General features: G+C 52.4%; 2 protein-coding genes across 2 annotated transcripts; both read right to left on the bottom strand.

Moving 5' to 3' along the window:
- Window positions 1–449: 449 nt before the first annotated feature.
- On the bottom strand, window positions 450–1,663 carry C1QTNF5 (C1q and tumor necrosis factor related protein 5). Its single transcript, XM_006833911.1, has 2 exons — window positions 1,412–1,663; window positions 450–1,081 (listed from the first exon to the last, which is right to left on the bottom strand). The coding sequence occupies exons 1-2, from the start codon at window positions 1,623–1,625 to the stop codon at window positions 564–566; spliced, it is 732 nt and encodes a 243-aa protein (XP_006833974.1). The 5' UTR covers window positions 1,626–1,663; the 3' UTR covers window positions 450–563.
- A 1,500-nt stretch (window positions 1,664–3,163) lies between these two features.
- MFRP (membrane frizzled-related protein) lies at window positions 3,164–7,901 on the bottom strand. The gene is made up of 13 exons (XM_006833912.1): window positions 7,848–7,901; window positions 7,621–7,732; window positions 7,421–7,525; window positions 7,153–7,296; window positions 6,802–7,015; window positions 6,275–6,405; window positions 6,044–6,163; window positions 5,792–5,868; window positions 4,990–5,138; window positions 4,403–4,533; window positions 4,165–4,299; window positions 3,471–3,613; window positions 3,164–3,388 (listed from the first exon to the last, which is right to left on the bottom strand). The coding sequence occupies exons 1-13, from the start codon at window positions 7,899–7,901 to the stop codon at window positions 3,164–3,166; spliced, it is 1,740 nt and encodes a 579-aa protein (XP_006833975.1).
- Between the last annotated feature and the right edge of the window lie 5,666 nt (window positions 7,902–13,567).

A 13,567-nucleotide genomic window follows, 5' to 3' on the forward strand; every position in this document is an offset into this window, starting at 1 on the left:
GGCACCCCTCTCAACTAGGCACTCCTGTTTCATGCACAACCTATATAAATTGGGTGGTAACTCTTTGAAGCTGCCTCTCATCCCTCTTGCCCCACTTCCTGTAGCTCTTGTCCCATATTTCCATCCCACCCAAGAATCCTCTTTGTCCAAGGCCCCCACTGACTTCCAGAACCAGGGCCAGCCCCCATTAAACAAGAAAGGCTGAAGCCAGTGGGAGGGTTTTTGAAGATTTATTGAATGATCTCTAAGAAAAGAACTAGTCCTGAGAGCAGGAGGAAGGGGAGGGCCCTGAGAAACAGAGGACCAAGAGGAGATCACCCCACTGTAGGGTCCTGGGCACCCACACCTAACAGCAGAGCACAGCACAGCACAGCACAATCCTTTGGTCTTGGGCAGAAATCCAGCCACTGCCCTGTGCAGCCGGCCCTGTGGCAAGCTGAAGCCCTCAGCCCACCACCGTTTACACCATTTCAGGGGGTCCAGACCTCCCAGAAAATGTGACTGCCAGTGTCACACACCCTCCTCCTTTAGAATGAGAGGGTAGGCTTACTTTCCAGTGGGCATCAGGCAAAAACGGGGGAGTTGTGCCAGTCCGAATACACCAGAAATCCAGAGAAGGTGCTATCCGTCTTGATGCTGGCATAGATGCCAATGTAATCACCCACACCCACCTGCACCCACACCTGGTCCTCAGGCTCCAACCTCACCATGGCGCCCCCGGAGAGTGAGGCTGGCTTTGGCCACCCCCCAAAAAATTGGAAGAAAGAGGCAATGGACTCGCCATTCTTCACCAGATCAAACTGCAGACTGGCCCGATAGACAGTGGCATGGACTGCAAAGTAGTAGACTCCTGGCACTTGGCAGGTGAACTTTCCGGTGGTGGCGTCGTAATGTCCCTGCTCGTTCACAAGCACGCGGTCGAACGGTAGGGGCGTGTCGGACGGCGGAGGCACCCGGCTTTCGGAGCGCTTGGCACTGAAAGCAGAGCGCGGGGGCACCGAGCATTCCCCGGCAGGCCCAATCGCCCCCACCGGTCCCGCTTCTCCTCGCGGCCCGGTCTCCCCGCGGGGCCCCGGCAGCCCTGCGTAGGGGAGAAGTGTGAGGTTAGGAGAATGCAGCGGCTGGGTCAGCCCACCGTGGTCACTTCCCCGGATCTCTCCACACACAACCCGCCAGCGACGTGCAAGGCTTGTGGCAGATCTACGAGGGGCTTGTCGGAGTGGTCCGGGGGAGTTAGGGTTCCCGCGGGCTGAGTCACTCCTGGGCTCCCAGAGTAGCGCGGGAATGGGCGGGGACCGGCAGCAGCGCCCCCTCGCGGGAACCCAGAGCCCAGCAGGGCGGGAGGGCACTGCCGAGCCGCGGCAGTTCCAGTTCGGTTGCCCCAGGGTCCGCAACAAAGGCATCTTCTTACCTGGACTCCCGCCCTCGCCTTTCTCTCCCGGAATCCCGGGCACACCGTCGCGACCATCGCGACCGTCGCGGCCAGGCAGGCCCTGGCTGCCATGGTGACCCGGCGTTCCTGGAAGGCCGGGGTGCCCCGGGCACAGGTTGGGGATCTTGTTGTCGTCCAACGGGGGTGAGCAAGCTGCAAGGGCCAGGAGCAGCAGAGCCAGGAGCGGCCTCATGGCACTGACACGGGGAACCCGGACGCCGGGGTCCTCTCGTAGTCTGTGGGCAAGGCAGGACTGGAGTAGGGTCCCATAATCCCGAGACCTGCCACGCTCCCCCATCCCAGCGCAGAGGGGTCGGTCCCCACCCCACTGACTCCCCCCTGAGACTGTGAGGCTGCCTGGGCAGAGGTGGGGGTGCCCCAGACCCAATTACCCAGCGAGGTCAGCGCTCCCCTCTCTTCCCCTCCAATACCAGCCCGCTGGCCCAGTCTTTCCCACAGTCCCCTCCCACTCCCCATTCCTTCCCCCCTCTTCCGCCAGACTCACCCCACTCCCGGCTCCTGGGCCTGCTCCATCTCTGTGACTCCTTGGGGTGCTTGCACACCGGACCCTCTAGTTGGGCACTGCTCCGCCCCTGCGCTTCTCCTCAGCTGGAAGCCCCGGCCCTCGCTGCCTCTCTGAGCCTGGTTCGCTCCCAGCCGGCTCCGTTCTGCTCCTCCCAGACTCCAAGAGGAAACCAGTTGTTCAAGGGCCAAAAACTCCAGGCCGGGAAATAGCAGGGAAATAACTCGTGGTGTCGCCCGGCGGCCGGCCAAAATTTGTGGGGGAGAAGGGAGGGGGAGAGTTACTTGAGCCCTGCACAGAAGAAGAACTCGGAGAAACAGAGAAATGGCTTGTGAGTTGCTGTGATTCTGGAAGCTATTACACCGGTATTTTAAATACCAGCAGGGTCACCCATGGTGGACAGGTTTCAGTTGAGCTTCCAGACAAGACAGACTAGGTAGAAGGAGTGACAAACTACTTCCGAATATTTAGTCACTGAAAACCGTATGAATAACAGAGAAACACTGTCAGATATGGTGCCAGAAAATGAGCCCCTCGGGTTGGAAGTGGCAGCATCAATGGACTCAAGCGTGGCAACGAAAGTGAGGTTGGTCCAGGATCCAGCAGTGTTTCATTCTGCTGTGCACAAGGTCGCTATGAGTGAGTACCAACTCGATTTCACTTAACAACAACAAACCCCTCCAAAGAGCGCAAGGAGAAAAGGGGCTGCTGAGACAGCCACCAAGGAGGAAGCTCTGCTCCAGGGAGAAAGAGAGGCAGAGAACTAAGAGTGGAAAATTTTAGAAGCAAACACATAGCTGGGTTCCCAGGGCTTAGAGCAGAACCTGCTCTAAGTAGTAGGAACTAGATACATTTTTGTTGAATAAATGAGAAAATAGAAGGGCTGATATACAGCCTGAAAAAAATGAGATGGAAGTGGGGGTGGGGGGAAATGAGGTGGGTGGAAGGTAGGAAACATGGGTCAGAAACTTGGGTGGGAACTAATCTAGAATGGAGCCAGGCCAGCTGCCAGGGATAGCTGGGATAGGAGAGGGACAAGGTGGGAGGTAAGAGGTCCCATTAACCTTTGTAAAGCACTTTTCTTTTTCCCCATTCTTGGGAGCATGGGCAGAGTCCCATGCTGGTCCCCTGTTCTTTGTTCCCCTGCCCACCTGCCCAGATAAACAAAGGAGGGTGAGCAGGCAGAGGGCAGGGGTTGGCTTCAGGGGTCAGGGCTGGGCATACATCTCCAGGCCAACTTCCTCAGGTAGCCTGTTGCAGTTGAAGGGCTGGGGGGTGCCCAGTAGTGCCAGGCCACACTGGCACTGGCGTTCTGCCTCCTGGCAGACAGAGCGGCAGGGGGGAAGGACACTGGCCAGTGGGGTGCAACGGGGCACCAGCAGCCCACAGAGGAGCCTCCAGAAGTTCTGGTAGCAGGGTAAACTTGTCAGGCTCTGTAGAAGAAGACCACTCAGGCAGCTGTTCCCCAGGCTCCCTCCCTGTCCCTGAGAGTCCCTCCCTCTCAGCGCAGAGCACCTTGTAGCCTCTGAGGACCTCCACCACCTCCTCCTGGGTGGCCATGCCCACCCAGATGTTAGGGAAGGCCGTGGTGTTGTAGCTCAGACTGATGCACATCTCCACCTGGATGGGCTCACAAGCCTGTGGGGAGGATGGGGTCACTGTAGATACCACTCACTGGCTGTGTGACTTGGGGCAGATCACCTAACCACTCTGAGTCATTTCTATATGGATCAGCTGGGCGTTGTAGGAATCAAAGAAGGTAACATGGCAATTCCTGTTATCCATGAGAACTTGCTCCAAGCATCATTCATCTGCCCCAGATATCATGGGGGCATCTCAGGAAATTGGATTGCTTGGGCATCTGGAAGAAACACCTTTGCTCCCTGTGTAAACTCTCACCTTCATCTTTTGGGGTGGGTTGGCTGTGGAGAGGTGTACTGTGTGGACATCAGCTCACAGAATACTATTTCCCTTGGGGTGACATTAAGTACTGATGCCACCATCAGATGGGCTTCAGGTGAGAGGCCCATCTCTAGGCTTGTGACATGGTCAAGACGCAGGGAAGTGAGGCCCAGCCTCTGCCCCGCCCCCCCAATCTGGAATTATTGGGATGGGATGTTATGTGCTAGCAGGCTTCGATAAGATGGGCAGTCTAGGAGGCTCAGCCCTGCCAGGAACTCCCCATGGTTCCCAAGGGCAGATTTCTAACCTGGGGGTGGGAAGAGGGGGCAGCTGCAGTTGCTGTTACTGCTGCCCATTGTGCAGTCTCTCTGCATGTCACACTTCCACTGCAGATCCTTACACCCTCTGTCCTGGCAGGATAACTCTCTGGCCCCGCAGGGGTCTGCAATGCAAGGGGTGTGAAGGTAAATTCTCTACTGACCAGAGTCCGGAGTCCATCCTGTACCTCAGGAGCTACCCACACCCACTTGCCCAGGGGTACCTACAGTCCGTGGCATTGAGGGCCTGGTAGGTGGCTGAGAAGCCTCCGCTGCTGATGCTATGATCTGTCCTAAAGAGCACAGCCAGTTTGTGGTGCAAGGAGACGAGGCATGGAGGTGACTCTGCTCCACAGAACCTGTCCAAAGGACAGGGCCTCTTGGCCAATGGAGGGTGCACTCAAGCCTTCTATAAGTTTATGGCTCCTTTGGGCTATGGCTGAGTGTTCTGGGGATGCTCGAGGTGCTGGGAAACACAGTTGCTGGCTCATGGAACTTAGAGTGTAGTGAGGAAGACACAGATAGTAAAGTATTAAGCAAACAATTTGAACTTGTGATAGAGCAGTGAGGGTTCATGGGAGGTGGAAATGGACCCTGCAGGGTGGGAAGAGCCAGGGTAGGGCTACAGGAGTGAAGGCTTCAAGATGAGAAAGTAGAAGCCCCTTTTTAAGTGACAGCGAGGACACTTCTGGCTAGGAGCAGCAGAGGAACATGAAGCTAAGGAAGATGGTGGGGCCAATGTATGCAGAGCCCTGAATGCCAGACTCTGGAGTCTGGAGTTGGACCAGAGTTCCTTTCCCTGGCTCTGCCTGTACCTGCCCAGGAGGCTCAGAGCCCCTGAGTTGCTGGTCTCATACACCTCCACGAAGTCAAGCTTGCACTCGTCCTGAATGTCCAGCCTGAAGTTGTGGAACTGCAGTTCTATGCTGTGTCCAGCAGGCACAGAGATATGCCATGTACAAAGCTGGAGGTGGGGTACAGGTAGAAAAGTTCATGGGCCCCTTCCCCTGTGACACTGTGGGCATCTGGGTTAAACTCTAGAGGAGGCACCTCCCTGGGCCAACTAGGCAAAGAATGGGTGGACTCAGACCCTCTTGTTCTCATCATTGTTGGCTCTTAAATCAGAAAAGACCTTTTAACGTTTCTGGCGCAGAGATAAGGCTACCCAGAGCAGAGACATCTGCGTATCTGAGAATTTGGCACTGCCGTTGGCCTTGTTACTACCATCAACACAGTTGGCACCCTGGCTCATGGCAACCCCATACACAATGGAAGGAAATGCTGCCCAGTCCTGTGCCATCCCTGTGATTTGGTTATAGATTAGACTGTTGTGACCCAAAGGGATTTCATTGGTTGATTTTCAGAAATAGATTACCAGGTCTTTCTTCATAGACTGTTTTAGCTCCACTGAAACCTCTTCAGCATCATAGCAACACACAAGCCTCCACTGACAGACACTGAGGTACACTGGTCAGAAATTGAACCCAGGTCTCCCACATGGGAGGTGAGAATTCTAGTGTTGCCCTACCAGTCACTCGACAACATTTCCTTCCGACTTGATTTCTGACTTTCCCAAGTACATACAAGACAGTATCTGTCATGAAACTTGGCTCTTACCTGTTGATGAGGGTGCAGCTGCAGGTGGTTGGGAGTAGAGAAAGTGCCCTGGAGCTCAGTCAAATTCCCCCCACATCCTGTGGAAGGAGGAGGGGCACAAGTGTTTGCCAGGGCCTGTGCCTCTAGCCCTTCAGCCCAGGGGAGACAGGTTCTGAGAATGCAGGTGGGGGCATGGAGGTTTGAGGTTGGGGAGCCCAGCCTGATCACATGCCTGAAGACAGTGCCCACTCCCCAGCCCAGCAGGACTTGTACCTGGGGACTTGGTACTGCAGTTGGCACTGCTGTCAGCATAGTTAGCAAAGCCATCGCACACTGAGTCGGAGAGCAGGCAGAGGAGCTGGTCACAGGAGGATTCATTGTGGGCACAACTCCCTGGGAATGTACATCTGGATCCAGAAACCCCCAGATTTTCCACTCCTTTGTCAGGGCTGGCGGTGACAGGTGGGGCACTTTACAGTAGATAGGGGTTCAATGGGAAAATACCATGCCCAGGGCTCACAGCCTGGTACCAGGCATGGAAACCGAATCCTTCCACACTGCTGTCAGAGACGAAGGCCACCCCGAGGCAGCTGACTTTGGTGTTGAGTGTGAGGGGAGGTACCCTCCCACAAACCCTGCAAGAATTCAGGCTGCATGTGATGAAGGCTCAGAGTTCAGGGCTAGCTGGAGGGGAGGCTGCTCCAGCCCCGAACTTGTGATGATGTGGTCAAAATCCTCCGTTAGCTTCCAGGGAGTGTCACTCTCCCTATCCCCTGCGTACCCATCCTTTGCTGTACCTTAGTCACAGGGAAGACAGGTAGGAATGCCACTTTACAGATCAGTACATTTCCATCAGAGAGAGGAAGTGACCTACCCAATGTCACACGACAAGAACCAGAGCTGGACCCAGAGATCAAGTCCCTTGGTTTCCTCCCAGTCCAGTTGTTTCTGCTGCAGTGCACTGATCTTACCCTCCAGACGCCGGTTCATGGGCAGGATAGAAGGGGAACCTTATGAGGGCAGACACCCACATGAGCAGGGGCCCTTCAGGTTCAGGTGAGATCTTCAAGAGATCAAAAAGACAGGAAGCCACAGTCTCCACGCTGAGAATGATTATCTTGAGTTGCACTGTATGGTCAGGGGCCACCTGAATATGCCACATGCAGTGGGCATTGGGTGGGTACTGGCTGGGGTAGATGAGACTGCTGAAGAAGCCCCTTAGGCCAGTATGGAGTCCCCCACAGGCTGCAGAAATGGAGGTCAGAGATCAGAGGCCAGAGGAGAGAGGTCCTTTTTTTTTTTCCCAAGGTGCCTCTTCTTGGTCTCCCTTTTCCTCTGCCTTCTTGGCCTCTTCTGCAGGAATATCTGCCTGTAGTACTCACTGGACTGGGGTATAGGGTTCATACGTGTCTTCTGCTGTCCTTGAGGAGTCCCAGTTGTCTGAGAGGTGGTCCTGGTGGTAGCCCCCAGGCCTTGGACAGGCAGTGGGCTATCGTAGGCCATGGATGGGGATGTGCCCTGCAACTCTGGAAACAAGACGATGGAGGTGTGGGATGGAGAGGCCACTAAACCTCAGGCAGGGGTGGCATACAAGTAGTACCCAGAGCCTCGATCTAAACCCGTTTTCCAAGCAGGCTCCTGAGTACATACGGGCGACAGTGATGGTCACCAGTAGCCCAAGCAGCAGCAGCAGTAGGCCAGTCAGCAGAAGGACACAGAGCCAGGAGAAGTGGCAGTCTGGCTGTGGCCCTCGGAACGCCGACGTGTAGGCAGATAGGGTGGGAGTTGTGAGAGCCCTCCCCTTGGGTGGCCCCCACACTGTCCTCAGTTCCCTTCTTCCCAGGCCACCCCGTGATTACCATGCCAGGGGACTTGGAGGTTGCAGCTGGCATCTTGCTGGAAGGCAGGTGGAGGACAAGGTGACCCTGATTCAGGCTCAAATGCAGGATTGCAGAATTCGGTCTGCAGGGAAGAGGCTTGAGGGCTGAGGCCCCAGAGCAGCACTGCCTGGCAGAGTGTCAACAGCACTGTTAGCCCCAGGTAGGTACCTAGGAGAGCTGCCTGAGTTGCCCCTTACCTTGCTTAGCTCCATGGCCTCCACACACAGGATGACATCTGAGTAGTCCTTCATGGCCCAAGGCTCTGCATAGCTCTCTGGAGCCCCCCTCGATAGCCTAAGACTCCTAGGGCCCACTTTCTGACTCCAGGTCCCTCTCAGAGGACCAGCTTTTATTCCCCAAAGGAAAAGGCTGCCAGGCTAGACCAGCTCTCTGAGAGGCTGTCCTTGCAGGCTGACTGATTCAGGCTCCTGGGTCCTGTGGTTCTGTGGGGGGTGGGGAGGCACAGCAGACTGCCAGAAGGAATTTGAAAAGGTATGAAAGAGTCCCTTAATCCAACTCAGTTGAGGATGCTGAAGTAAGACCCCTGGGGCATTTGGCAGTTCTTAAAGGCCCATGGCTGTGAACAGAGGACACTATGTGTCCAAGTAGGGGTAGGCAAGTGTATGTAGTCTGGGACTTCACACTCCAAATCAAACCTGCTGCCTTCCAGTTGGTTCTGACTTACAGTGACATCAGGCATTTCAGATGAGAACTGTTTTCACAGAGTTTTCAAGGCTGTGACCTTTCAGAAGCTGATCACCCGGCTTTTCTTCTGAGGGGCCTCTGGGTGCAACCTTTGGGTTAGCAGCTGAGTGCTGGGAAGCTTACCACCTCCTTCCCCCCTTTTCACCTATGGTATGGAGTGAGCATGGGGGCTGCTGGGAGGGGATAGTGGGGCTGTTTCACAGGCATAATGGAGAACATGGGCATGGGGGCATTGGCCGCTTCAAGGTCCCTGAGTCCTTATCAGAGTGACTGGAACACTGTCTTTGGAAGGTGACTACTGAAACACTCATGCAGCTGAGACAAGGAAACAGCAATTATCATGAAGGGAGGGTGGGGTGGCCATGGAGTCCCTGTGTGATGCTGTAGGATTGTACTAGACTGCTAACCACAAGGTTGGCAGTTCAAACCCACCAACTGCTTCTTAGAAACCCTTGGCTGGGGCACTATGAATCAAAGCCAACTCAATGGTACAAAGACAACAACAGGGTAGGTCTGAGCTATTTATATCTGTGCTGACATTAGTGTGACATTTGAGGGGTAGGCTGCCTATTCCTGGACTCCTAAACCTGCAGGTGGAGCTAGGTGTCACAATGGTTAGGCACTCAGCTGCTAACCGAAAGGTCAGTAGTTCAAACTCATCAGCCACTCCCCAGAAGAAAAGACAGTGGCCATCTGCTTCCATAAAGATTATAGCCTAGGGCTGTGTATGCCCATAGCATTGGAGGCAGCAGGCTTTTTGTTTTTTAAGGTTTTTATTGTGGATTGAGTGAAAGTTTACAGGGCAGATCATCAGTTTTACATCCAACAAATAATAGACTTTGTTTCATTACAATGATTATAATCCCCTCCATGTACCATCAGTTCACAGTATTTCTCTCTATTCACTTTAGCTTTTTAAAAAAAAAAAAAAAATCACTCAGGCCTATATAATAATTTACATCTCCTCAAAGGGCACATTCTGCAAGTCTGCTCCTGGCCACCAGCTCTTAGTCCCTCTCTTCCCATGACTCTAGAGTCCTCAGCCGCTTCCCAGCTCCATGACTCCATCTCTGCCTCATCTCTGGCATCACTGCTTCTCTGGATAAGTTCCCACATTCTGCTTGTGCTCTCCTCCCTTGATGGTCCTAGGGTCTTCTGTTTCTGGACTGTAAGATTAACCACTTCCCTGTTTTTGTTACAAAAACTTCGACCATTCCAATTGTGAGAGTCTCAATTAGTCATGATAACAATTATTCACTATTGAATCATACAAATCTTATCCCCATCTCTTTTCACCAGACCGGTCTGGACAAGATGAAAACTATTCAGTGGGGACTCTTTCTTTTCCCCCATACTCTTAAACTCCCTCTTGAAATCTTATAAGCCAGTCACTTCATGCCTTTATCACCCCCTCATTTTAAGTAGCCAATGTCTAAATTGCCCATTCCTATCTACTACCCTGTATACAGAGGGGATAGCATCGATACTTGATGTGAAGACTTCTTCCCTCTCTGTTGGTATTTAGAGTTACTATCATGAGTATAGGTCAGGCTCATCAAATTGTAGCAATTTACCCCTGTTTCCTTTATCAAAAAAATTTTTTTGTTTGTTTGTTATCTTCCTCTATTCGAGTTCTGATTATTGAGCCATTGAAGCTAGGTCAAATGGGTACTATCTGCAAGTTTGGGGATTCTTGTGCATCTCCCCTCACTTCATATTAGCTGGAGGCTTCACTCTCAGCTCTAGCCTTCTGTGGCTATGCCCTTGTCCATGAGCTCAAGTGTCCTCAGGTCTCACCACACCTTGGACCAACCAGCCCTTCCTCTTCTCTCTCTCATCTCCAGGTCAACTGAAGTCAATGGACTGTGGTTGAACTCAGCCCATTTCTTCATTGCTGCCTTTCCCCCTCTTCCACTCACCAGTAGACCAATGTGGTCATCAGCAAGTTTACATGCCTGTTTGTGTGTTCCCTTTGAGTTTCAGTCTTGGAGGGAAGTTTGTCCTGAAGGAACTTGATTGCTTGCCTTGATGGCTTCCCAGGGAAGAGCTTGTTTGTTCTTGTAGTAGCCAGTCATGCTGACATTTTTGTTTTGGGTTTTTCCTGATGATCTTTCTTTGAAGATGTTTCATCTGTTGCTCTAGCTGATCCAGACTGGTCTGCTTGTCCTTGCTAGTGGGAATGTCCCACCTCAGAAGGTGCTGGATGGGACTCAGGATTCTGCCTAAGGTCCTATACTCTGCAAAAGCTTTGCAAGAGGCCTATTTCACTGGGCAAGTTTTAGAACCCCTTTTAGGTATTCCAATCAGTTATAGGCTGAAGACAGGTTTACAGGTTTTCTATAATCATGTTTCCCAAGATTCCTTTCTATCCCACTCAAGTTTCTATTTTACAATAGTAGGCAAGAGAAACCAATATTCGTAAGACTGAAGCATTTTAGTATTCTTTCCCCTCTTTCAGCTATGCCTAGATCCCTGTATCACAGAGCCCTGTTGTTCCAAGGTTGAGCATGCATCACTATTTACCTCTGTGCCACTTAGACCATATAAACCTGTCTCAGGGTTCCCCTATCTATCTTGTTCTTTCACCTCCTCCCCCTTCTTGTAGTGCCCTCCCCAACACCAGAACTAAACCCTCCACCCCAATCCCACTGTTGTGTTTACTTTCTATTCTATTAACTCTTTCCTCCATTTAAGACAGTTTATTTTATCCTGTAATCTACCTGACTTTCCCACCACCTGGATCTCTGTTCCTCTGTGTTTACCTTCTTTCACATTGTAATTGTTTTGATCATAGACTGACCTCCCAGATCCTCTGTTCTTATAAGTTTATTCTGTTCTTGACTCTTCCATTTGTCTATTGAGTTCAGGGCAATGTTGCCATGTATATCATTCTCTCGTTGTTGTCTGTTCATGTTGGTTCTCAGTCCACAGAACTTCCTTTAGGATGTTTTTCATAGCAGGGTTGGCTTTGGCAAAATCCCTTAGCTTCTGTTTATCCTTGAATGTTTTATTACACCATCATATTTGATTGACAGCTTTGCTGGTTAGAGGATTCTTGGTTGGCAGGTTTTTTTTCTTTCAGAGTTCTATATATGTCTCCCTATTGCCTTCTTGCTTGCATGGTTTCTGTTGAGAGATCCGAGCTTAATCTGATTTGCTTGCCTTTGTATGTTACACTTCTCTTTTCCCTAGCTGCTTTCAGTGTAGTCTCCTTATCTTTGATTTTGAAGAGTTGCTTATTATATGTCTTGGTGATTGTCTTTTAGGGTCTATCCTTTTTTTGGGGTATGTTGTGCTTCTTTGATGCTTATTTTTTTGCTTTTCAGGATGTTAGGAAAATTTTCAGAGTTCTGGCAGCATCCCCTGAGCCTGCTTGGTCCAGTATTCTGTGTTGTTGCTGATGGAGCTCCTCACTGCATGTCTACCTGGTCCGCCATCTTGTTTGTTCCTCTGGAAGCAGCAGGCTTTTATGGCAGCCTGGTGAGCTCTAAGAAGGGCCCAGTGTATGCCTGGGTCCTGGAGACTGGTTAGCACCCAGAATAGGGATGCTCTTGGGGTTGGCTGCCAAGGAACTAAAGGGATGGTGTGGGGTCTCTGAACAGACCTCCTGTCAAGAAGTAGTCATCGCACTTGCCCAAGCAGTAGGCCAGCATCTGAGGGAGAAGGAGAGGCAGATGCTAACTCAAACCTGTGGCCAGTTTGCCAGTGACATACAGTTTGTCCTGAGGCAGACATGGGTCAGCCTGGCTGGGTAGCTCTCCTCTGACAGCTGCCTACCCCCCGAACGCTGCCCAGGTCATGCCAGCCTCCTCCCAGAATCCATGGTCAGTGCTGGGCCGGGAACCTGTGTAGGGTACCCTGAATTGGTCTCAAGCCCTGGGGTCTCTGATCCTGCAACCACTGTAGTGTTCCTGCTAGGCTGTGCACAGACCTGTGGGGCATGGAGCAGAGGGTGCAGAGAAATGCTACAGAGCTGGGCCAGGAGGCAAGAGCTTTGGGTGGAGCAGGCTCCAGAGTATGAGCGGCAAGCCTGTCTGCAAGCACTGAATACAGCCACTTTGGAGTATGCTGCCCAGCTGCAGGCTCTGGATGCCCGCACCCAAGCCCTGAAGGCTGAGCTGCAACTGGCTAGAGAGGTCCCTGGATCCCTGTTGCCCACAGCAGAGTGGCTTGGCTGCCCAGGAGCGGCAGAGCATGGATGTGCATGGCAGCCTGCTCCTGATGAGCCAGGTTCTGCAGGCCCAGGTCCAGGACCTGGAGGAGCTGAACTGGGAACTTCGCCAATGTATCCTGCCAGATAAGGGCCCCTGTGGACTCCCTGGAGTCCCATCCTAGTGCCCAACCTGAACCCCAAGGTGGCCTCCATGAAGCAAAACTCCTGGAGGTAACAGCTCCAGCCTTGAGTGGTGTCTACTGCCAGCCTGCCCAGTCCCAGGCTTTGGTGACAGCAAGTCCAGTCCCTCCAGGCAGTGGAGGGGGAATTGGCAGCCACAACAGGATCCTTTCTCAGGAAGCAAGAAGGTTGGCGCCCTGGCATGGAGACAGAATGCTATGGAGGGTGCTCGCCCCCATCCTTGCCAAGTCTGCCAAATAACCCAGAGAGGAATGGAGCATGGCCAGCTCAAGGCCCGTGAGACCCCAAGGGCTATGCTCCTTGTTGGGGACAAGGGACACATGGGCAGTGTATAACCTGTGAGATGTGTGTTTGTGTGTGAGACATCCCTTCACTGTGTGCATACACATGAATGCATGTGTGTATGGGTGTGTACCTTTTTCTCTCCCCTGAAACCAAGACCTCAGTAAACTGCCCAAAGTAGAAAAAAAGAGATCACAGCCTAGAAAACCCAACAGGTGCAGTTCTACTGTATCACATGGGGTTGCTTTGATTTGGAATAGACTCCACAGAAAACAGGAGTCCTGGTGTGGGCTAATGTGTTGAACTACAAAGTTGTTTGAACCACAAAGTCGGTAGTTCAAGTTCACCATTCGCTCCTTGGAAACCCTATACAGGGTCGCTATGGGTCGGAAACGACTCAACAGCACTTAACAACAACAACTACAGAACACAACAACAAGCTAGCAGGAGAAAGGACAGAGAAGCAAGGAGAAGGTGCCCACTTGCCTTTTTGATGTAACCTTAGTACTTGAAGTTTGTTGCTGCAGGAGAGGGAACCTGTGCTCTGTAAACAAGAGCATTTCACTTTTGGTCTGT

This window comes from Chrysochloris asiatica, unplaced genomic scaffold (assembly GCF_000296735.1).
Source record: "Chrysochloris asiatica unplaced genomic scaffold, ChrAsi1.0 scaffold00008, whole genome shotgun sequence".
Lineage (NCBI taxonomy): Eukaryota > Metazoa > Chordata > Mammalia > Afrosoricida > Chrysochloridae > Chrysochloris > Chrysochloris asiatica.

Bases quoted from the DNA above. Each gene is read 5' to 3' on its own strand.
- MFRP (XM_006833912.1), bottom strand. From the start codon at position 7,901: ATGAAGGACTACTCAGATGTCATCCTGTGTGTGGAGGCCATGGAGCTA. The intron at 5,139-5,791 runs GTAAGAGCCAAG...CCCCACCTCCAG, and splicing joins AGCTGCACCCTCATCAACAG to CTTTGTACATGGCATATCTC. The intron at 3,389-3,470 runs GTGCTCTGCGCT...CTTCTTCTACAG, and splicing joins AGGTCCTCAGAGGCTACAAG to AGCCTGACAAGTTTACCCTG.
- C1QTNF5 (XM_006833911.1), bottom strand. From the start codon at position 1,625: ATGAGGCCGCTCCTGGCTCTGCTGCTCCTGGCCCTTGCAGCTTGCTCA. The intron at 1,082-1,411 runs GTAAGAAGATGC...TCCCCTACGCAG, and splicing joins AGGCGAGGGCGGGAGTCCAG to GGCTGCCGGGGCCCCGCGGG.